The 24,540-nt window shown below is 44.7% G+C and overlaps 1 protein-coding gene across 1 annotated transcript in view; it reads left to right on the top strand.

The window, feature by feature from the left end:
* Positions 1–24,540, top strand: part of MUC19 (mucin 19, oligomeric) — a 763,086-nt gene that overhangs the window by 210,599 nt on the left and 527,947 nt on the right. The window contains exon 17 of the mRNA XM_077264813.1: positions 6,926–7,064. Coding sequence (XP_077120928.1) covers positions 6,926–7,064 — 139 coding nt within the window. The remainder of the gene's footprint in view (positions 1–6,925; positions 7,065–24,540) is intronic.

The following is a 24,540-nucleotide window of genomic DNA, read 5'->3' as shown; positions in this document are numbered from 1 at the left end:
TAATGGCCATGGATTATCTGTAAGGGATTATGTGACTAATTCAGATGTAGTAATCCTTAAGTTTTCAGACCGTACAATACTTTACTAACATAGCGATGTATAACATTATGTGACAAATTATTAATTGCTGCCTGTATACTGGATTAAAATCATTAACTGTATATGTATACATCACCATAACTGCCAACAGTATGAAAATACATAATTACTACTACCATCAGTACAGATATACATCACCAACACAACCAACAGTACAGAAATACATCACTAGATCTCCATCAGTACATAAATACATCACTAGAACCACCATTAGAACAGAAATACATCACCAGAACCACCTACAGTACAGAAAAGCAGCATCATAATCACCAACAGTACTGGAATGCATCACCAGAAGCACCATCAATACATGAATACATTACTAGACATACAATTAGTACATGAATCCATCATCAGAACCCCACTCAGTTCATGAACACATCACCAGAACCACCAACATTATGGTAATACAGCATCACAATCACCAACAGTACATACTGTAAATACATCAACAGAAGCATTGAAAGTATGTAAATACATCACCAAAACCCCCTATCAGTACATACTGTAAATGTAGCACAAGAACTATCATTAATGAATGAATGCGTCTCCAAGCTTATTACAGTGATCAATTGCCATTTTAATTGTATTGCATGAGCTTACAGCTCCCAGTATGTCCTCAACAATGTTAAGGTAATGTTGATACTGGGAGTTGTTGTTAACAACCTTCATCAGACGGTGGGTCACACAGGAATAACAGTACTGATAAGGCATAGTCATTATATCACAAATAAACATTTACATCCATTACCTTATAGGTGACATTTTCCCTATTCTGTGCCTTCTACCCAGACACCTCCTTCTGCATTTCTGCATGCTGTACTCTTTCTGCAGTGCGCTCACACTGTCCCTCGACACTGCCTACTCTCTATCTTGCCCTCCCGCTACCCAATCTCTGTACTCTGGTTCTCTACACTTCTCCCCCCACACTATTCCCTCATGCTTTCCCCCATATTGCCCTCTCACTTCCAACCCTACTGTACCCTCACATTATTCTCCAATACTGTCCCCTCACAATATCCCCCCATACTCTTCCTTCACACTTCCCCCACACTGTCTTCTCACACTTTTCTTCCCATATTTCCCCTCATGCTTTTCTCCCCCATACTGTCCCCTTACACTACTCTCCCGGCTCACTATTCCCACATACTTTTCTTCCCCATACTGTGTTTTCACACTTTTATCCACTATATTGCTCCCAAACATTTTTCTCCTCATGCTGTCGCCTCACATTTCCCCCCATACTGTTCCCTCACACTATTCCCCCATATACAGAATGCTGTAGATAAGCCCCCAATGGTGGTGGCCGCAGTTTATATATGAAAAAGTAAGTGACAGATTCCCTTTAACAGAGCTGTGAGCTGTCCTCCTAAAACTGTCATGTCGGACGCTAGTCACACTAGGGCATCCGACAGACAGCGGTAATGGTGGTGTATTATCCTTTGTCATATTTCTCCTTCCTATATTTGTATTTGTTTTGCCCTGTGCACATTTCAGTGTTTTCCTGTGTGTCTGCGGCATGGTGCGTTTTTAGTTTTCCCTGTCTGTGCTTTCAGTAGGGGTTGGTGTGTGGTCTAATCACTGGGTGGCAGGTGGAGGTTTCAGCATAGTGCTGAAACAGGAGTCAGGGTCAGGCCTGGCAGCCCAGACAAGCACACCATCAGTGTAAATTCTGGGAGAGGGACAGACAGGGTTTTTCCTAGTCCGAGGGATATTGCAGGGGCCCGGGTAATCAGCGGTAGTCTACCCAGTACACGCATGACAATATAATCAGCCTAAATAAATTTTGGATGCCATGGATCCCATGACTTCCATAACCCGCCAGTTGGAGGCGCTGTCCTTACAGGTCACTGAGTTGAAGGGGGCAGTTCAGCAACAGGGTCTTGTAATATCTAATGTGCAAGCTGAAAATGCAGGTAGAGTTGCAGAGCCAAAGATTCCTTTACCTGAGAGGTTTGCTGGGGAACACAGTAAATTTGTTGTTTTTCGTGAAGCTTGCAAATTATATTTTTATATGCGCCCAGTTTCCTCAGGTAATGAGGCTCAGCGTGTGGGCCTGGTATTGTCATTACTGAACGGAGACCCCCAAGCATGGGCATTTTCATTACCATCTGATTCAGCTGCATTTAACTCAGTGGAGTTTTTTTTCTGCTCTTGGGCTCATATATGATGATCCTGACAGATTGGCTCTAGCAGAATCTAAAATACGCGCTCTCCGCAAGGGGGAGCGAATGGCGGAGGATTACTGTTCTGAATTTCGCTGCTGGGCGGTGGACACACAATGGAATGACCCGGCGCTGCGGAGTCAGTTGGTATATGGGGTTTCGAGAAGGGTTAAACAAGCCCTCCTGATGTATGAGACTCCTGCTTCTCTAGAGTCTGCTATGAGTCTTGTTGTCCGCAATGATCGCCGTTTGCATCAGGGGGTGCAAGAGACGCCGCTTATGGGGGAGGGTGTAGGTGCACGTGAGGTTGCTGCAGGTGAGCCCACGGAGCCTATGCAAATCGCAGGGGGTGTCACATCATCGAGCCCCCTCACTCAGAAAGCAGGGAGCCTGTTTTTGCTGTGGTAAAAAAGGACATTATGTTAATGTTTGTCCTCTGTTTTCTAAGAAAAGCGCAACGGCGGAAAACTACTAAGCTCAGAGGGTATGGAGGAGGCCAATCTGAGCTTATGCATATCCTCCATGGTGGTCTCTCAATGTATGCTTCCTGCCAGAGTTATGGTCGCTGGCAGAGAGCTGCCAATCACTGTTTTTGTGGATAGTGGGTCGGCCACTAATCTCATTGATGAGGAGTTTGCGCGCACGGCTGGGTTAACGGTCGGAAAACTGCCTCATCCTATCCAGGTGGTCACCATCAATGCTACTCCACTCCCACAGGGGGAGATTACTGAGTTTGTGGCTGAGGTTAAACTCCACATTGGGGTCCTACATTCTGAGCAAGTTACATGTAGAGTGCTCAGTAATCTTCCTGCACAAATGGTTCTGGGTTTTCCTTGGTTGTCTATGCACAACCCGGTAATTGACTGGAAAACTCAGGACATAATTCAGTGGAGCGGATTCTGCCAGGAGAATTGCCTGGCCATATATGTGTCCGCTGTGACTTCTAGCATTCCTGAGTCACTGCTGGAGTTCGCAGATGTGTTCTCTGAGAAGGGTTGCTCAGAATTGCCACCACATCGACCCTATGACTGTACTATTAGGTTTAAACCAGGGGCCAAATTGCCGAAAGCTAGGATGATTAACACCTCTGGTCCTGAGAGGCAAGCTTTAAAAGACTACATTGCTGAGAGATTGAGCAAAGGGCACATCAGGCCTTCGTCCTCGCCGGTGGCAGCGGGGTTCTTCTTCGTTAAGAAGAAAGATGGCGGACTACGCCCGTGTCTGGATTTCAGGGAGTTAAACCAGATTACGGTTCGTGATCTATACCATATGCCACTGATACCTGATTTGTTCAACCAGGTGGCTGGTGCTAAGTGGTTTTTCAAGCTTGACCTCAGGGGGGCGAACAACCTCATAAGAGTCCGTCAAGGTGATGAGTGGAAGACGGCTTTTAATACGCCTGAGGGTCATTTTGAAAATTTGGTGATGCTATTTGGGTTGACAAACGCGCCTGCTGTATTTCAACATTTCATAACTCATGTGTTCTCACATGTACTGGGGAAATTCGTTATTGTGTACCTAGATGACATTCTCATTTATTCATGCGACCATGATACTCATTTAGAGCATGTGAGGCAGGTGTTACAGCTACTCAGAGAAAATAAGCTCTGTGCAAAACTGGAGAAATGTGTTTTTTCGGTTCAGGAGTTGCCTTTCTTGGGTTATATTGTGTCTGCTTCAGGGTTTAAAATGGATGCCGCTAAGGTGCAAGTGGTGCAGTACTGGGAACGGCCTGATAATCTAAAAGCACTCCAGCGGTTCCTTGGATTTTCTAATTATTATAGAAAATGTATCAAAGATTTTTCTACCATTGCTAAACCGCTTACTGACATGACGAAAAAGGGTACCAATTTCTTCGCCTGGCCTGAGGCTGCTGTGCGCGCATTCGAATTTCTGAAGAACAGTTTTGCTTCGGCCCCCATTCTGGTGCAACCGGATGTATCAAAACTGTTTACCATGGAAGTCGATGCATCTGAGATTGGAGTGGGGGCGGTGCTGTCACAAGGCTCATCCTTAGGCGAGTTGCGTCCATGCGCCTACTTTTCCAAGAAGCTGTCACCCGCCGAACGTAACTACGATATCGGCAACAGGGAGTTGTTGGCTATCAAGTTGGCTTTTGAGGAATGGCGACACTTCTTGGAGGGGTCTGTCCACCAGGTTACAGTTATCACCGACTATAAAAATCTGCTTTATTTAGAGTCAGCCAAGCATCTGTCCCCCAGGCAGGCTCGCTGGGCATTGTTTTTCACGCGATTCAACTTTTTTGTTACGTACCGACCGGGTTCTAAGAACACTAAGGCAGATGCTTTATCCAGGTGTTTTCCGAGGGGAGAACCTTGGAAAGATCCAGTACCCATCCTCCAAAAGGGTGTAGTGGTCTCGGCTCTCACGACAGAGGTTGAGGCTGAGATTGCCGAGGCTCAGGAGGAAGTACCACCAGAGCTTCCCATTAACAAATCATTTGTACCACTCCATCTTCGCCTAAAGGTGTTGGGTGAGCATCATGATGCTGTTCTGGCTGGCCATCCAGGGGTTAGGGGTACCTTGGAGTTGGTGTCGCGTCGGTTTTGGTGGCCCAAAATCCGACAGGATGTGGTCTCGTACGTGTCAGCATGTACCACGTGTGCTAGGGCTAAGACGCCTCGCTCCCATCTAGCTGGCTCGTTACATCCTCTAGGGGTACCCAGTAGGCCATGGACAGAGATATCTATGGATTTTATTACAGACCTACCCTCCTCAGCAGGGAACATGGTCATCTTGGTGGTTGTTGATCGGTTCTCAAAGATGTCGCACTTTGTGTCCTTGCCTTCGTTGCCTAACGCAAAGACTCTGGCTCAGGTTTTTGTGCAGGAGGTGGTCAGACTTCACGGGGTCCCGTCTGACAGTGTCAGATAGGGGTACTCAGTTTGTGGCAAAGTTTTGGAAAGCATTTTGCTCACGGCTGGGGATCAAGTTGTCGTATTCTTCGGCGTTTCATCCTCAGTCAAATGGTCAGACCGAGCTTATGAACCGGAATTTGGAGCAGTATTTATGCTGCTTTGTTTCTGATAATCAGGAGGAGTGGTCGACGTTCCTTCCTTTGGCTGAGTTTGCCATTAAAAATCACCGCCAGGAATCGTCTGGGGAGTCCCCGTTTTTTTGTGTTTACGGGTACCATCCTCAATTTTGTACTCTGCGTCAGGGTAACTCTGCTGGCGTTCCGGAGGAGGACCAGCTAGGAGCACAACTGTCATCCGTTTGGAGGAGAGTGAAACAGCGCTTGCTGAGTGTGGGTGCAAGGTACAAGCGAGTGGCTGACAGTAGACGTGTGCCAGGTCCAGACCTGAGTGTGGGTGATTGGGTGTGGTTGTCCACAAAAAAACATAAAACTCAAAGTACCATCCCTGAAATTGGGTCCAAGGTTTATTGGTCCATTTAGGGTCGCCTCCATCATTAACCCGGTAGCCTACCGATTGGAGCTTCCTATGGTTTATAAGATACACAACGTGTTTCACAGATCTCTTTTAAAGAAGGTGGTGGGTTCCGTGGACGCGGCGCCGATGCCACCTCCAGTCTTGGTAGATGGCAATTTGGAGTTTGAAGTCTCCAAGGTGGTTGACTCTCGTATAGTGCGCCGCACATTACAGTATCTGGTACACTGGCGTGGTTATGGGCCGGAGGAGAGGTCTTGGGTACCAGCTTCGGACATACATGCGGACCGGCTGGTCAGTATGTTTCACCGCTGCCATCCGGACAAGCCGGGTCCTATAAGTCGTGAGGCCCCTGGGGTCCCTCGTAGAAGGCGGTGTACTGTCATGTCAGACGCTATTCACACTAGGGCGTCCGACAGACAGCGGTAATTCCACATTCGTCCACTATACGTTCTGTGGCGCCAGCTAGACTTTATCCAGGTTGTCCGGGGTTAATCTAGCTGGTAATCAGGTTGGAGGCTGGGTCACACCCGTGACCTTTAAATAGTCATTCTGGACTTTGGGTGTTGCCGATTATAGCTTGTGTCTTGTGCCTGGTGATCTCGGACTGGAGTGGTGGTCTAGGAGAAGAAATATCGTATCTGGTGGTGTATTATCCTTTGTCATATTTCTCCTTCCTATATTTGTATTTGTTTTGCCCTGTGCACATTTCAGTGTTTTCCTGTGTGTCTGCGGCGTGGTGCATTTTTAGTTTTCCCTGTCTGTGCTTTCAGTAGGGGTTGGGGGGTTGGTGTGTGGTCTAATCACTGGGTGGCGGGTGGAGGTTTCAGCATAGGACTGAAACAGGAGTCAGGGTCAGGCCTGGCGGCCCAGACAAGCACACCATCAGTATAAATTCTGGGAGAGGGACAGACAGGGTTTTCCCTAGTCCGAGGGATAACGCAGGGGCCCGGGTAATCAGCGGTAGTCTACCCAGTACCCGCATGACAAAAACAGTAGATTGTCATGAACAGTTCCTCAATCACTATATTACTTACACTACAAACAGGTGATGGTTTTTACTTCATAGCCCAGAATTATGCAATCTTAGTATTATGGAAAAATCCATATAATCATTTAAAACTATTGCTTATATATATATTTAGTAAGATTTCTGTTTCATTATAGTTTTTTATATTAATATTGTCAAACACATATTGTATACTGAAGCAGTTAGTTAAATTGGTATTTTAAGTTGTATCTATTTGACAGTCAATGTGTAGCTGGAGAATGGAAATGTTCAGATGCAAAATGTCCTGGAACCTGCAAAATTGAAGAAGGTCTATATGTCACAACCTATGATGACAAGAAATACAATCTTTTTGGCAACTGTGAATATATCGTATCACATGTAAGTACATTGATGATCTCAGGTTTCATGCTGGGTTTATGAATTCATAAATGTATGTTTTTTTCTTCAATATGTAACACATCTTTTTTACTAACCCCATACTATCTAAGTCTGTTTTTACCTTCCTGACTAGGACAAATTTTTCAAACCTGATAAGTGACACTTTATATGTTATTACGGTATACTCTGGAATGCTTCAACATATCATTGCCGTTCTGAGATTGCTTTTTTTTTCATTTCACATTGTACTTCATGATAGTAGTGATTTTAGATTTATATAATTTGTTTTTATTTATAACAATTTCTAAAATTTGACGAGAATTTAGAAAAATTCAACATTTTCAAATTTTTAATGTTACGTCCATAAATTAGATAGTCACACCACACAAAATAGTTGATAAATAACACCGCATATTTTTTCATTGAAATATAAAACCTGTATTTTTAGAGACTATTTCACTTCTGAAGTGACTTTGAAGTGCATATATGTCACAAAAACCACACACGGGACCCCATTTTAAAAACTCTTTAACCCCTTAACCCTCCGAAGCTTTTTTCGGTTTTGCGTTTCCATATTTTGCTTCTCTTATTTTCAGAGCCATAACTTTTTTATTTTTTCGTCAATATGGCCATGTGAGGACTTGTCTTTTGCAGGACAAGTTGTACTTTTGAACGACACCATTGGTTTTACCATGTTATGTACTACAAAACGGGGAAAAAATTCCAAGTGTGGTGAAATTGCAAAAAAAGTACAATCCCACACTTGTTTTTTGTTTGGCCTGTTTATAAGGTTCCCTAAATGCTCATACTTCAATGAGGTCCAAGTCCATGATGTCTTGGTGGTGGGATAACACTCAAGCTTGCTTCCTACGTTCCCTCCCACAAACTATGGACAACAGAGAGAGGATTATTATCCTTTTCCTCTCCTGACTATTGCACACCCATCACCTCTTCTGCACCTTCACTAACAGTTTGTCTGGTACCATGAACCCCCTTGATTGCTGTAATTCACCCTCCGATGGCACTCGCTGAACTTTGAGATATTGTTATCCCTTCTGCATCCTCCTCTGATTCTACTACTTCCTCTGGAACCACCACCTCCTCCTCCCGCAGATTATTCAAAGTGTGCTCCAGCATGTAGATCACCGGAATAGTAATGCTGATAATGGCATTATCAGTGCTAACCATCTTAGTAGCCATTTCAAAACTGTGCAGAAGGGTGCAAAGGTCCTTCATCTGTACCCACTCCGCAAGCCTGATTTGCACCACATCTGGACTGCGATGGCCCAAGCTATGCAAAAGGACATACAACACCAAAGATCCTCACTGCTGCTGCAGTCGCTGCAACATGTGCAAAGTGTATTTCCAACGTGTAAGCACATCGCATATCAACAGGCAGATGCAGTGGAGGAATTGTGAAATACAGAGATTTGTCCTGCAATCCTTGGGGATTCCAAGACTTGCTGTCTGTTTGCACCTTGTTGTCTAATGGTTTAGTTCACCATTCCTTGTTGTGTAGTGGGTTAGTTCTCTTTCCCCTGGTGTGTAGTGGTTTATTTATCCATCTCAAGATGTTTAGTAGTTTAGTTCTCCTACCCATGTTGTGTAGTAGTTTAGTTCTCAATCAACTGCTCTGTAGTTATTCAGTTCTCCATCCCTGAGGGCCCTGCAAACCTTGGGAATTCCAAGAATGTGGAGCAGACCATCACCTGCCCCCAGCACCACCAGAGTCACACAGTGCCCAGTCAATGAGATGTAATGCCCCTGGCCATGCTTGCTGGTCCAGTTGTCAATTGTGCAAGGCACGCTCACAGACATAGGTTTTTTCAAGGAATGAGTGATGTTGTCTGCAACATGCTGGTGTACTGCAGGCACAGCTTTATTAGATGAAAAAGACAACTGGGAATTTGGTACTGGGTGACAGCTTTTGGAAACCATCGGTTTGACAAACTGCTGTACTGTGAATGAGGTGCAGGTGGAGATATTATAGTGGAGTGAGAAAGATATGAAGTGCTTTGATGTCCTAAGGTATGTGTACTGGAGACTGAGGGTATGTGCACACGTTGCGGATTTCTTGCAGAAAATTCCTGAAGAAAACCGGAAATTTTCTGCAAGAAATCCGCATTTTTTTTTTGCGTTTTTTTTCCGTTTTTTTCGCGTTTTTTTAGCATTCTGCAAGCGTAATTAGCTTGCAGAATGCTAAAGTTTTCTAAGCGATCTGTAGCATCGCTTGGAAAACTGACTGACAGGTTGGTCACACTTGTCAAACATAGCGTTTGACAAGTGTGACCAACTTTTTACTATAGATGCAGCTTATGCCGCATCTATAGTAAAAGATAGAATGTTTAAAAATAATAAAAAAAATAAAAAAAATGCTTATACTCACCCAGACATCTCCTCAGCGGCGTCCGGCTCCTCTTCCTATAGCTGGTCTGTGCGCACAGGACCTCCCGTGACGTCACGGTCACGTGAGCGGTCACATGACCGCTCACGACCAATCACAGGACAGTGACGTCATTCGGCGAGGTCCTTCAGCGCACACCAGCTACAGGAACCGAACGGCAGCGTGCGAGGAGGCGGGAATACATCGAGGGTGAGTATAGGACTGTTTATTATTTTATTTCTTATTTTTTGACCACTTATATGGTGCCCAGTGCGTGGAGGAGAGTCTCCTCTCCTCCACCCTGGGTACCAACCGCATATAATCTGCTTACTTCCCGCATGGTGTGCACAGCCCCGTGCGGGAAGTAAGCAGATCAATGGACCCCTAGGTGTGCGGAATCCCTGCAATTCCGCATTTTTAATGAACATGTTGCTTTTTTTTCCGCTATGCGATTTTTTCGCGGAAAAAATCGCAACATTTGCACAAAAAATGCGGAATACCCTGTAAATAATAGGAGGCTTATGTAAGCGTTTTTTTTCGCGTTTTTATCACGTTTTTATAGCGAAAAAACGCGAAAAAAACGCTAACAATCCTGAACGTGTGCACATGGCCTGAAACTGCCTCCAATTAGGATAAACATCTCCTGTGAAATATCTAATCAGGTAGCTCTCTGTTTGAATGCCAACAATCCTTTGTTAGTAAATAAGCAAATTACTGGTCATTTACATTCCTTTGTTAGATAAGTGTAACAAAAACTGGTTATATGCACTCACTGGACAATTGACTATGTGGTTGAACAAGTTTCAATGACCGTCTGCGAACTCCATTCAGTAAAGGTACCTTCACACTGAACAACTTAACAACGATAACGATAGCGATCCGTGACGTTGCAGCGTCCTGGATAGCGATATCGTTGTGTTTGAAACGCAGCAGCAATCAGGATCCTGCTGTGACATCGTTGGTCGGAGCTAGAAGGCCAGCACCTTATTTCGTCGCTGGATCACCCGCTGACATCGCTGAATCGGTGTGTGTGACTCGGATTCAGTGATGTCTTCACTGGTAACCAGGGTAAACATTGGGTTACTAAGCGCAGGGCCGCGCTTAGTAACCCGATATTTACCCAGGTTACCATTGTAAATGTTAAAAAAAACAAACACGCTTACACAGTGCAGGGAAGCTGACGCCGGGGGACCCGACAGACACCGGAATGTAAGTATGTAGTGTTTTTTTTTTTTACATTTACACTGGTAACCAGGGTAAACATCGGGTTACTAAGCGCGGCCCTGCGCTTAGTAACCCGATGTTTACCCTGGTTACCCGGGGACTTCGGCATCGTTGGTCGCTGGAGAGCTGTCTGTGTGACAGCTCTCCAGCGACCACACAACGACGAAACAGCGACGCTGCAGCGATCGGTTGTCTATATCGCTGCAGCGTCGCTTAATGTGACGGTACCTTAAGGATATACTGAATATTATATAATAAACTGATTGAAACCATATCAATATTTCAATAATTAGTATTAATTAATTGGAGTGTTTGAAACCATTAACCCCTTAACGACCGCCGATACGCCTTTTAACGGCGGCCGCTAAGGGTACTTAAACCACAGCGCCGTTAATTAACGGCGCTGTGGAAAAAGTGAATAGCGCCCCCCAGAGTCGGATTTTCTCTGGGGTCTCGGTTGCCGAGGGTAGCCGAGACCCCAGAGAACATGATTCGGGGGGTTTTTACCGACCCCCGAGTTGCGATCGCCGGTAATTAACCGTTTACCGGCGGTCGCAACAAAAAAAAAAAAAACGCGATTTGCCGTTTAATTTCTCTGTCCTCCGATGTGATCGCACATCGGAGGACAGAGAAATGTGGTCCCCGATGGCCCCCAATAGCCCCCCAATACTTACCTACCTCCCCCGGTGCTCCTCGTGTCTCCCCATGGGCGCCGCCATCTTTTTTCCGGGAAAAAATGGCGGGCGCACGCGCAGTACGCCCGCCGCCCGGCACCCGGATGTTCTTTGGGGTCTCGGCTGCCGGGGGTAGCCGAGACCCCAAAGAACATGATCGGGGTCGATTTGCACCGACCCCTGCTTTGCGATCGCCGGTAATTAACAGTTTACCGGCGACCGCAAAAAAAAAAAAAAAAAAAAAAGCGATCAGTTATTTCTCTGTCCTCTGATGTGATCGCACATCAGAGGACAGAGAAATAGGGGGATTCGGGGACCCTATCATACTCACCCGGGGTCCCTGGGTCCTCTTCTGTCTTCTCCTGCCAGCCGGCTTTTTCATCATGGCGGGCGCATGCACAGTGCGCCCGCCATCTGCTGCCATCTGCCGGCCGGCAGGAGAAGACAAGTTGGGGCTAAAATTAGGGTTAGGGTTAGGGTTAGGGTTAGAGTTAGGGTTAGGGTTAGAGTTAGGGTTAGGGTTGGGGCTAAATTTAGGGTTAGGGTTAGGGCTAGGGTTAGGGTTAGGCTACTTTCACACTAGCGTTTTTTGGCTTCCGTCGCAATGCGTCGTTGGAGAAAAAACGCATCCTGCAAAAGTGCTTGCAGGATGCGTTTTTTCTCCATTGGCTTGCATTAGCGACGCATTGCGACGGATTGCCACATGTCGCATCCGTCGTGCGACGGATGCGTCGTGCTTCAGCGGACTGTCGACACAAAAAAAACTACATGTAACTTTTTTGTGCGACGTGTCCTACATATTTCAGTGCCACGTGCCACGTATTTAAGTGACACGTGCCACGTATCAAAGTGCCACGTGCCACATATTTCAGTGCCACGTATCAAAGTGCCACGTGCCACGTATCAAAGTGCCACGTGCCACATATTTCAGTGCCACGTGCCACGTATTTAAGTGACACGTGCCACGTATCAAAGTGCCACGTGCCACGTATCAAAGTGCCACGTGCCACATATTTCAGTGCCACGTATCAAAGTGCCACGTGCCACGTATCAAAGTGCCACGTGCCACATCTTTCAGTGCCACGTGCCACGTATTTAAGAGACACGTGCCACGTATCAAAGTGCCACGTGCCACATATTTCAGTGCCACGTATTTAAGTGACACGTGCCACGTATCAAAGTGCCACATATCACGTATTTCAGTGCCACGTATTTAAGTGACACGTATCACGTATAAGTGCCACGTGTCACGTATTTAATTGCCACATATTTAAGTGCCACGTATCAAGATTTTCCATGGAGAACAGACACATCCAGAGATATGTCTGCTCTCCACGGCTGCAGCAACACACTGACAGGAGCCATAGTTCCTGTCGGTGTGTCACTGCGCATGCGCGAGCGAGTTTACCGGCGGTCATTGACCCCGGCACTCTCGCTTAACGGCAGTGCTGCGTGGGAAAGTTCAACGCAGCTGTACTGCTGTTAACCGAGACGCCGGAGTCATTGAACTCCGGAACAGTACGCGATACACTGCTAGGAGCTTCGCTCCTGGCAGTGTATCGCCGGAGAGCAGCCGATCGGCGTGGGACACTCGTTTTATGGATTCTGCGGACAGGGAGTATGAATTTGGTTTATTATTTTTGGATTTTTTCCTGGAGGATCGAGGGCTTCGCCTACAAGTGTGCTGTTGGTGAGTATATACTCTGTGTTATATGTTGTATGTACTGTGTGTCATGTATGTGTATTGTGTGTAGGTGTTTTGTGTAACTTTACAATTGTGCTAAGTCGCTGGACACAGGGACAACTCTCCCATCCTAATACCGGATGGGAGTAGTAGTCCCATACGGCGACTTAGCACAATGGTGGCACTAGCGTCGCATGGGGACACACACACGCACACACACGCACACACACACACACACAGAAGGACTCCATGCTGCTTCACTGGGGGGCGGGGGCTTCCCTCTTCCTGTCCGACGTCACGTCCGGTCCTGGGTGTCAACCCCTCCGTACAAAGACGCCAACACCCAGGACAAAGGCGCTGTGTGTGGAAGGTAATATGGGGCCCTAGGGGGATACGCAGACACGCCGCTGCGTAAAGAATTGACATGTCAATTCTTTTTACGCCGGCGTGTTTGCAGACAAAAGCGCCGCGTTTTTTTGCGGTGTGTCTGAACGGCAAAGTGAATTTCTCATTCACTTTGCCGGCAGACGAAAATGACATTGCGCATTTTTGAAAAGCGCCCGCAAAATAGCGCTCAAAAATGCGCTATGTCTGAAAGTAGCCTAAGGCTTCTTTCACACTTGCGTCGGTACGGGGCGGTCGCAATGCGTCGGCCCGATGTACCGACGCACGTTGTGAAAATTGTGCACAACGTGGGCAGCGGATGCAGTTTTTCAACGCATCCGCTGCCCAGTCTATGTCCTGGGGAGGAGGGGGCAGAGTTACGGCCACGCATCCGCGGAAATGGCGGACGCGACGTACAAAAAAAAGGTTACATTGAACTTTTTTTGTGACGACGGGGGCTAAAGTTATGGTTAGGGTTGGGGCTAAAGTTAGGGTTGGGGCTAAAGTTAGGGTTAGAGTTGGGATTAGGGTTAGGGTTTGGATTAGGGTTGGGATTAGTGTTACGTTTGGGATTAGGGTTAGGGTTGGGATTAGGGTTACAGGTGTGTTGGATTTAGGGTTTTGATTAGGGTTATGGTTAGGGTTGAGATTAGGGCTGTTTTGGGGTTAGGGTTGTGATTATCGTTAGGGTTGTGATTAGGATTATGGATCGGGTTGAGATTAGGGTTAGGGCTGTGTTGGGGTTAGGGTTGGAGTTAGAATTGGGGGGTTTCCACTGTTTAGGTACATCAGGGGGTCTCCAAACACGACAGCCAATTTTGCGCTAAAAAAGTCAAATGGTACTCCCTCCCTTCTGAGCTCTGCCGTGCGCCCAAACAGTGGTTTACCCCCACATATGGGGCATCAGCGTACTCGGGATAAATTGGACAACAACTTTTGGGGTCCAATTTCTCCTGTTACCCTTGTGAAAATAAAAACTTGGGGGCTAAAAATCTTTTTTGTTGGAAAAAAATATATTTTTTTATTTTCACTACTCTGCATTATAAATTTCTGTGAAGCACTTGAGCTTTCAAAGTTCTCACCACATATCTAGATAAGTTCCTTAGGGGGTCTAGTTTCCAAAATTTGGTCACTTGTGGGGGTTTCTACTGTTTAGGTACATTAGGGGTCTGCAAACGCAACATAACGCCCGCAGACAATTCTATCAAAGTCTGCATTGCAAAATGGCGCTCCTTCCCTTCCGAGCTCTGCCGTGCGCCCAAACAGTGGTTTACCCCCACATATGGGGTACCAGCATACTCAGGACAAATTGGACAACAACTTTTGGGGTCCAATTTCTCTTGTTACCCTTGTGAAAATAAAAATTTGGGGGCTAAAAAAATCTTTTTTGTGGGAAAAAAAATATTTTTTATTTTCACTACTCTGCATTATAAACTTCTGTGAAGCACTTGGGCATTCAAAGTTCTCACCACATATCTAGATAAGTTCCTTGGGGGGTCTATTTTCCAAAATGGGGTCACTTGTTGGGGGTTTCTACTGTTTTGTTACATTAGGGGTCTGCAAAGGCAACATAACGCCCGCAGACAATTCTATCAAAGTCTGCATTCCAAAATGGCACTCCTTCCCTTCCGAGCTCTGCCATGCGCCCAAACAGTGGTTTACCCCCACATATGGGGTACCAGCATACTCAGGACAAATTGGACAACAACTTTTGGGGTCCAATTTCTCTTGTTACCCTTGTGAAAATAAAAACTTGGGGGCTAAAAAATCTTTATTGTTAAAAAATATATATTTTTTATTTTCACGACTCTGCATTATAAACTTCTGTGATGCACTTGGGCATTCAAAGTTCTCACTACACATCTAGATAAGTTCCATGGGGGGTCTAGTTTCCAAAATGGGGTCACTTTTGGGGGGTTTCTGCTGTTTAGGCACATCAGGGGCTCTCCAAACGCGACATGGCGTCCGATCTCAATTCCAGTCAATTTTGCATTGAAAAGTCAAATGGCGCTCCTTTGCTTCCGAGCTCAGCCATGCGCCCAAACAGTGGTTTACCCCCACATATGGGGTGTCGGCGTACTCAAGACAAATTGTACAACAGCTTCTGGGGTCCATTTTCTCCTGTTACCCTTGGTAAAATAAAAATTTGGAGGCAAAAAGATCATTTTTGTAGAAAAAATGCGATTTTTTTATTTTCACGGCTCTACGTTATAAACTTCTGTGAAGCACCTGGGGGTTTAAAGTGCTCACCACACATCTAGATAAGTTCCTTAAGGGGTCTAGTTTCCAAAATGGTGTCATATGTGGGGGGTCTCTACTGTTTAGGCACATCAGCGGCTCTCCAAACGTGACATGGCGTCCGATCTCAATTCCAGCCAATTCTACATTGAAAAAGTAAAACGACACTCCTTCTCTTCCAAGCTCTGCGGTGCGCCCAAACAGTGGTTTACCCCCATATATGGGGTATCGACGTACTCAGGAGAAATTGCACAACAACTTTTGTGGTCTAATTTCTCCTGTTACCCTTGTGAAAATAAAAATTTGGGGGCAAAAAGATCATTTTTGTAGAAAAAATGAGATTTTTTATTTTCACGGCTCTACGTTATAAACTTCTGTGAAGCACTTGGGGGTTCAAAGTGCTCACCACACATCTAGATAAGTTCCTTGGGGGGTCTAGTTTCCAAAATGGTATCACTTGTGGGGGGTTTCCACTGTTTAGGCACATCAGGGACTCTCCAAACGCGACATGGCATCCGATCTCAATTCCAGCCAATTCTGCATTGAAAAAGTCAAACGGTGCTCCTTCACTTCCAAGCTCTGCGGTGCGCCCAAACAGTGGTTTACCTCCACAAATGGGGTATCGACGTACTCAGGAGAAATTGCACAACAACTTTTGTGGTCTAATTTCTCCTGTTACCCTTGTGAAAATAAAAATTTGGGGGCAAAAAGATCATTTTTGTAGAAAAAATGAGATTTTTTATTTTCACGGCTCTACGTTATAAACTTCTGTGAAGCACTTGGGGGTTCAAAGTGCTCACCACACATCTAGATAAGTTCCTTGGGGGGTCTAGTTTCCAAAATGGTATCACTTGTGGGGGGTTTCCACTGTTTAGGCACATCAGGGACTCTCCAAACGCGACATGGCATCCGATCTCAATTCCAGCCAATTCTGCATTGAAAAAGTCAAACGGTGCTCCTTCACTTCCAAGCTCTGCGGTGCGCCCAAACAGTGGTTTACCTCCACATATGGGGTATCGACGTACTCAGGAGAAATTGCACAACAACTTTTGTGGTCTAATTTCTCCTGTTACCCTTGTGAAAATAAAAATTTGGGGGCAAAAAGATCATTTTTGTAGAAAAAATGAGATTTTTTATTTTCACGGCTCTACGTTATAAACTTCTGTGAAGCACTTGGGGGTTCAAAGTGCTCACCACACATCTAGATAAGTTCCTTGGGGGGTCTAGTTTCCAAAATGGTATCAGTTGTGGGGGGTTTCCACTGTTTAGGCACATCAGGGACTCTCCAAACGCGACATGGCATCCGATCTCAATTCCAGCCAATTCTGCATTGAAAAAGTCAAACGGTGCTCCTTCACTTCCAAGCTCTGCGGTGCACCCAAACAGTGGTTTACCTCCACATATGGGGTATCGACGTACTCAGGAGAAATTGCACAACAACTTTTGTGGTCTAATTTCTCCTGTTACCCTTGTGAAAATAAAAATTTGGGGGCAAAAAGATCATTTTTGTAGAAAAAATGAGATTTTTTATTTTCACGGCTCTACGTTATAAACTTCTGTGAAGCACTTGGGGGTTCAAAGTGCTCACCACACATCTAGATAAGTTCCTTGGGGGGTCTAGTTTCCAAAATGGTATCACTTGTGGGGGGTTTCCACTGTTTAGGCACATCAGGGACTCTCCAAACGCGACATGGCATCCGATCTCAATTCCAGCCAATTCTGCATTGAAAAAGTCAAACGGTGCTCCTTCACTTCCAAGCTCTGCGGTGCGCCCAAACAGTGGTTTACCTCCACATATGGGGTATCGACGTACTCAGGAGAAATTGCACAACAACTTTTGTGGTCTAATTTCTCCTGTTACCCTTGTGAAAATAAGAATTTGTGGGCGAAAAAATCATTTTTGTGAAAACAAATGCGATTTTTTATTTTCACGGCTCTACGTTATAAACTTCTGTGAAGCACTTGGGGGTTCAAAGTGCTCACCACACATCTAGATAAGTTCCTTGGGGGGTCTAGTTTCCAAAATGGTGTCACTTGTGGGGGGTTTCCACTGTTTAGGCACATTAGGGGCTCTCCAAACGCGACATGGCGTCCGATCTCAATTCCAGCCAATTCTGCATTGAAACAGTCAAACGGTGCTCCTTCACTTCCAAGCTCTGCGGTGCGCCCAAACAGTGGTTTACCTCCACATATGGGGTATCGGTGTACTCAGGAAAAATTGCACAACAAAATTTGTGGTTAAATTTCTGTTTTTACACTTGTGAAAATTAAAAAAAATGGTTCTGAAGTAAAATGTTTGCAAAAAAAAGTAAAATGTTAATTTTTTTCTTCCACATTGTTTTAGTTCCTGTGAAGTACGTAAAGGGTTAATAAACTTCTTGAATGTGGTTTTGAGCAGCTTGAGGGGTGCAGTTTTTAGAATGGTGTCACACTTGGTTATTTTCTATCATATAGACCCCTCAAAATCACTTCAAAGGTGATGTGGTCCCTAAAAAAAACATGGTGTTGTAAAAATGAGAAATTGCTGGTCAACTTTTAACCCTTATAACTCCCTAACAAAAAAAAAATTGTTTCCAAAATTGTGCTGATGTAAAGTAGACATGTGAGAAATGTTATTTATTAACTATTTTTTGTGACATATCTCTCTGATTTAAGGGCATAAAAATACAAAGTTTGAAAATTGCAAAATTTTAAAATTTTTTGCCATATTTCCATTTTTTTCATAAATAATCGCAAGTAATATCGAAGAAATGTTACCACTAACTTGAAGTACAACATGTCACGAAAAAACAATCTCAGAATCAGCGGGATCCGATAAAGCGTTCCAGAGTTATAACCTCATAAAGTGACACTGGTCAGAATTGTAAAAATTGGCTCGGTCATTAAGTACCAAATTGGCTCTGTCACTAAGGGGTTAAGGATAATATAGCATACTACACATACCACCCCTGTTTTCAACCACTTTAATTAATCCTACAACTAAGCTATGCAAATTCTTCATAAAGCATTTTAACATTTTTGCCTATATATTTATTTGGTGGCTACCCATAGAAAACCACTTTGGTACAACAACATTAGACATAAAAACAAAACATTGGACCAAACACAAAAGAAACAAAAACAAAAACATTGGACCAACAGGTACTGGAATATCAACTGTCTTTGCAGAAATCTTCTTTTCTTTGGCTCTTCTTAGACCACACATCTAAATTGGTCTCTGGTGCAGGGAAAGCAAGGGGATTATTATGCCCTCATTATCTTAAATGCCAAGATGACATCACTACTCTCCCTGGATAGCAAAAGAACAGACTCATAAAAGCAACCTGTCCCTGCCCTTTATGACATTAACCCCTAGTTTCTTCAAAGCAATGGGTGAGGGGAGTACAGGTGTCCATGGCTGAACATAAGAGTGCCTTCATCTTCTATTGCTGCAGCTGGCCAGGGCCTCATTTTATAGGCCATTTGGATTCAGGCAAAAGCTTCTAGGGTTAGTTCTCCCCTCGCTTGTCATTAGCTGGCAGTTATGATGATTCACCCTGGTAATAGTTTAGCAGCATCTGGGCGTGGTCTCAGCGCTCAGTTGGATATTTGCAGCATGTGCACAGATACAGCCTGCACTGTGGGAAAGTAAAATTCAAAGTCACACTTGCAAAAGTTTCAAAATCCTGGTAGATGTAAACTCAGTGCAAAGCAACAGTCCAAGATAGATTAACTTGGTCCAAGATAACTCAGTCCATTATAAATTCACAGTCCTGGTGGCTTGTTTCTCCACCCCTTCATCAAAATGAATAAAACAAAATTACTTGGTCCAATTATACTGTGCCCAGAACGACCTTTTACATTTTCTACGGTAGCAAATAGATATTTCTAATCTACATCATAACTACTAAATAAAATATGTGTATCATATATATATATACATATATATATATATATATATATATATATATATATATATACATATATAAATATATATATATATATATATATATATATATATTGTAGGGGTTTCACTCACTCAGGTGCGACGGCTGACACTTAGGAGGCAGGTTCCAACAAAAGTTCAAAAGTTTATTGCTCCATAAACCAGTTAGCATAAACAGAAAACAAATAGCCTTTAGCTCAGGCAAAGGACAAAAACAAGTGTCCATTCCTTCAGGCTCAGTCCGAGAGCCTTAACACCCTCTGGAGGCTAGCACCTCCACACATATCCAGTGTGTTAAGCATTAGGCTGTCTTATATAGAGCTAACCACACCCAGTAACCTATCACATGATTAGCCATGTGGTCTGACATCACCACAGGTCCTGGAACATATATATATATACACATGGTTATGTGCAACAAAGAAATACTTCGGGCTACATTACAGCAACAAGCCAGCTATGCGACACATATCTCCATTCGACTACACACCCTTTAGCCATGCTACATACCTCCCCCCTCTGCCTAAAGCTGTGGGGCTTGGCACTTTCCCCCACTAAACAAGGGATTCTTGATAGGGCATCTGCATTACCGTGCCATCACCATGTATGCACCGCACTCCGACCTTCTTTCCTGGGAGCAGGTGGAGAGGAAAAGTGGCCCTCACCAGGGTCACTAGGCTCCCCGAGTCTAACAGTGCCGTGACTGCTCGACCGTTCACCTTTTCGGGACACGCTTGAGGTCCCTTGTTGGGCGGAGAGTTCACACTGCAGGCTGGATACGCATAGTATGAACAATGGCGTCCCATGCTGCAGTCCATCTGCTCAGTGGTCTGGGAACAACGGGCAGCTATATGTCCTGGCCCGTGGCACCTCCAGCAAATAATATCACCCGTAGGGACCTTGGGCACCACCTCCCCCGCCCTTTGTGACCTTGGACGCGCCACCCCTTTTTGGGACTCAGCAGCTTTCTGGGACCCCCAGTACGGCATGGGCTGCCTCCCAAAGGAGCCTTCCATCCCTTGGTATCTCTCGACCAGTCCGATCAGTTCGTCGGCATTCTGGGGATCACCCTGGGCAACCCAAGTCTGTATGGGCCTCGGGAGGGAATGCACAAACCGATCCATCATCACCCATTCTACCATCTGTGCAGGCGTAGAGGACTCTGGCTGCAGCCATTTCTGGACCAGGTGCAACAGGTCAAACATTTGGGAGCGAGGCGGTTTGTCCCGGTGATAGGCCCAGCAGTGAACTCGCTGTGCCCTAACAGTCAGTGTCACCCCCAAACGTGCGAGAACCTCGGCTTTCAATTTGTGATACTCTTTAGCATCCTGCAAGGTCAAATCATAGTATGCCTTCTGAGGTTCCCCCATCAGGTAAGGCGCCAACACCTCTGCCCACTTCTCTGGCGGAAGTTTTTCCCTCTCAGCGACCCTCTCAAACACCGTTAGGAAGGCCTCAACATCATCCCCGGGAGTCATTTTCTGTAATGCGCGTCTTACCGTCTTCCGGACGTGGGTGTCATCAGCCAAACCTGGGGTTTTGCCCTGGATGGCGGTTGCCAGAAGCTGCATCTGCTGGCTCTGCCATTGCTCCTGCTGGCTCTGTTGTATCTGCTGCTGGCTCTGTTGTATCTGCTGCATCAACAGCTTGTTGGTCTCTTGCTGCCGCTGCTCCTGCTGTGACTGCAACTGGACCAAGTGTTTCAGCAGGTCCTCAATTTTCCCCGCCAATGCTTGCTGGTTTACAACAGACTTGACCCAGGACATCCAATAATAGACTTACGTCTCCGCTGGGAACGCTGCCCGCACGTCTACCACCAATTGTAGGGGTTTCACTCACTCAGGTGTGACGGCTGACACTTAGGAGGCAAGTTCCAACAAAAGTTCAAAGGTTTATTGCTCCATAAACCAGTTAGCATAAACAGAAAACAAATAGCCTTTAGCTCAGGCAAAGGAAAAAAATAAGTGTCCATTCCTTCAGGCTCAGTCCGAGAGCCTTAACACCCTCTGGAGGCTAGCACCTCCACACATATCCAGTGTGTTAAGCATTAGGCTGCCTTATATAGAGCTAACCACACCCAGTAACCCATCACATGATTAGCCATGTGGTCTGACATCACCACAGGTCCTGGAACACATGTATATACACATGGTTATGTGCAACAAAGAAATACTCCGGGCTACATTACAGCAACAAGCCAGATATGCGACACATATCTCCCGCCGGCTACACACCCTTTAGCCATGCTACAATATATATATATATATATATATATATATATATATATATATATATATATATATATATGTCTGGACTGCACTGAAATGTATCATAACTCCAGAATATCAAACACCAGTTATCATATACATCAAATTCATGTCAATCACATTTGCATAATAATGATGATCATAATTACTAGTAAATCATGTCAATCCAAATTACAAAATTATGTTAATACTAATGAAAATCAGTAATTAAATATTTCCACTTTTTTTCTGAAAAAACAGAACCGAAACCAATATGCTTTTAAACCAATTCTAGCAAATTATTTTTCATATCATAGCAAACACATTACATCCACACACTATCCCTGACTTCAGCAATGCATTCATTCAGTAAACATTAAAGTTTCTCATGTACATATAAGCAAAGAAACATACACTTTGGGTAACCCACACATTTGTATTGCATGCTAATAATGTACTCAAGTGTAGATGAACATCAAGAACAAAAGACTGATATTAACAAACAAGCATTCACTAAAATAATTTCTTTTTAATGTATACGTTTTTCAAAACTCAATATGCATGGGAGCTCCCAAAAACAAAAATATGAAAAACTCAAAAATAAAAGTCAAATAAAAATATTCAGTACTGCAAAAATGAACTATTTACTGTGCACTGTAATCTCATTAAATGGCCAAAGGTTTCTTCTTTCACTCCTGCAGACAAAACAAAAGGTTAATTACACTATCCCGCCCTCCAATCCAACATTTAGTGGTCTGAAAGGAGAAAATAGCTCCTTTCATAACCAAACACAGTACAAAAAAAATTGAAAGAATGAGAAACAAAGAAAAAAATAAAAATGCCACCTGATTTTCTCTTTGGCTGTGAACCAATGTAAACAAAGGATATCCATGACAATTAAGCTGGAGTCACACTAAACGACTTACCAACGATCACAACCAGCGATACGACCTGGCCGTGATAGTTGGTAAGTAGTTGTGTGGTCGCTGGGGAGCTTGTTGTGAACTCTATTTCTGGGCTCCCTCTAGTGGTCACAAGCGGTACTGTGTAGTGTTCTTTCTGCAGGTTGGCTTCATCAGCTGGTTCGTTATCCTTGGTTGGTTTTCTATTTAGCCCACCTGGATACTCAGTTCCTTGCCTGCTATCAATGTATTCAGTGCTCTTCAGATTCCGTGTGTCTACCTTGCTCCCAGTCTCTCCAAGACAAGCTAAGTTTTTGTTTGATCATTTTTTGATTATCAGTGTTCATTATGTTTTTAGTCCAGCTCGCTAAAATGTGATTTCTTCACTTGCTGGTTGCTCTAGGGGACTGAGTTTCTCCCCCCACACCGTTAGTTGGTGTGGGGGTTCTTGAAATCTCAGAGTGGATATTTTGTAAGGGTTTTTTACTGACCGCATAGATTCCCTTTTCTATTTTCTGCTATCTAGTATTAGTGGGCCTCATTTGCTGAATCTGCTTTCACCCCTGTGTATGTGCCTTCCTCTTACCTCACCGTTATTATTTGTTGGGGGCTTCTATATCTTTGGGGATTATTTCTCTGGAGGCAAGAGAGGTCTTTCTTTCTCTCTAGGGGTAGTTAGTTCCTTAGGCTGGCTCGAGACGTCTAGGAATTCAGGCACGTTCACCGGCTACTTCTAGTGTGTTTGGTTAGGTTCAGATTTGCGGTCAGTCCAGCTTGCCACCTCCCTAGAGCTTGTCCTATGTTTGTTACTTAGCTGGAGTAATTTGTGATCCTCAACCACTAAGGATCATAACAGTATAGCAGGCCAAAAAGTGTTTAATGCATCGCAGAAGTGGGATAAAAAAAAGACCTGAGTACATTTTTTTTTTTCCTTCCTCCCGCTTTTCCTTTGCTGCAGTCTGTTTAGCTTCTTTCATCCCCTTGAACTCTGGGTGGTTTTGAGCTCAGCTGCAGACATGGATGTTCAGACTCTGACTTCTAATGTGGATGCGTTTTTTCTAGCTCTTGGACTGCTTTATGAGGAGCCTAATCTTGAGAATCAGGCAGAAAAAGCGTTGCTGGCCCTTTCTCAAGGGCAGGATGAAGCAGAGGTGTATTGTCAAAAATTTCGGAAATGGTCAGTGCTTACTCAATGGAATGAGTGTGCCCTGGCTGCAAATTTCAGAGAAGGTCTTTCTGAAGCCATTAAGGATGTTATGGTGGGGTTCCCCACCCCTACAAGTCTGAGTGATTCTATGGCTTTAGCCATTCAGGTTGATCGGCGTTTGCGGGAGCGCAGATCTGCTCATCCTTTGGCGGTATTTTCTGAACAGAGACCTGAGTCTATGCAATGTGATCGAACTCTGACCAGAATTGAGCGACAAAGTCATAGACGTCAAAATGGGTTGTGCTTTTACTGTGGTGATTCTGCTCATGTTATCTCAGCATGCTCTAAACGCTTAAAAAAGGTCGCTAAACCTGTCACCATTGGTACTATACAGCCTAAGTTTATTTTGTCTGTTACTTTGATTTGTTCTTTGTCGTCCTACTCGGTTATGGCCTTTGTGGATTCGGGTGCTGCCCTGAATCTGATGGATTTGTCATTTGCCAGGCACTGTGGTTTTGTCCTGGAGCCTTTGGAATTTCCTATTCCTCTGAGGGGAATTGATGCTACGCCATTGGCTGAGAATAAACCTCAGTATTGGATGCAAATGACCATGTGCATGACTCCCGTTCATCAGGAGGTGATTTGCTTTCTTGTTCTGCATAATTTACA

This window comes from Ranitomeya variabilis, chromosome 5, assembly GCF_051348905.1.
Source record: "Ranitomeya variabilis isolate aRanVar5 chromosome 5, aRanVar5.hap1, whole genome shotgun sequence".
Taxonomy (NCBI): Eukaryota; Metazoa; Chordata; class Amphibia; order Anura; family Dendrobatidae; genus Ranitomeya; species Ranitomeya variabilis.
Note: the sequence above shows the minus strand (reverse complement) of the source record. Positions and strands in the feature narration are given on the sequence as shown.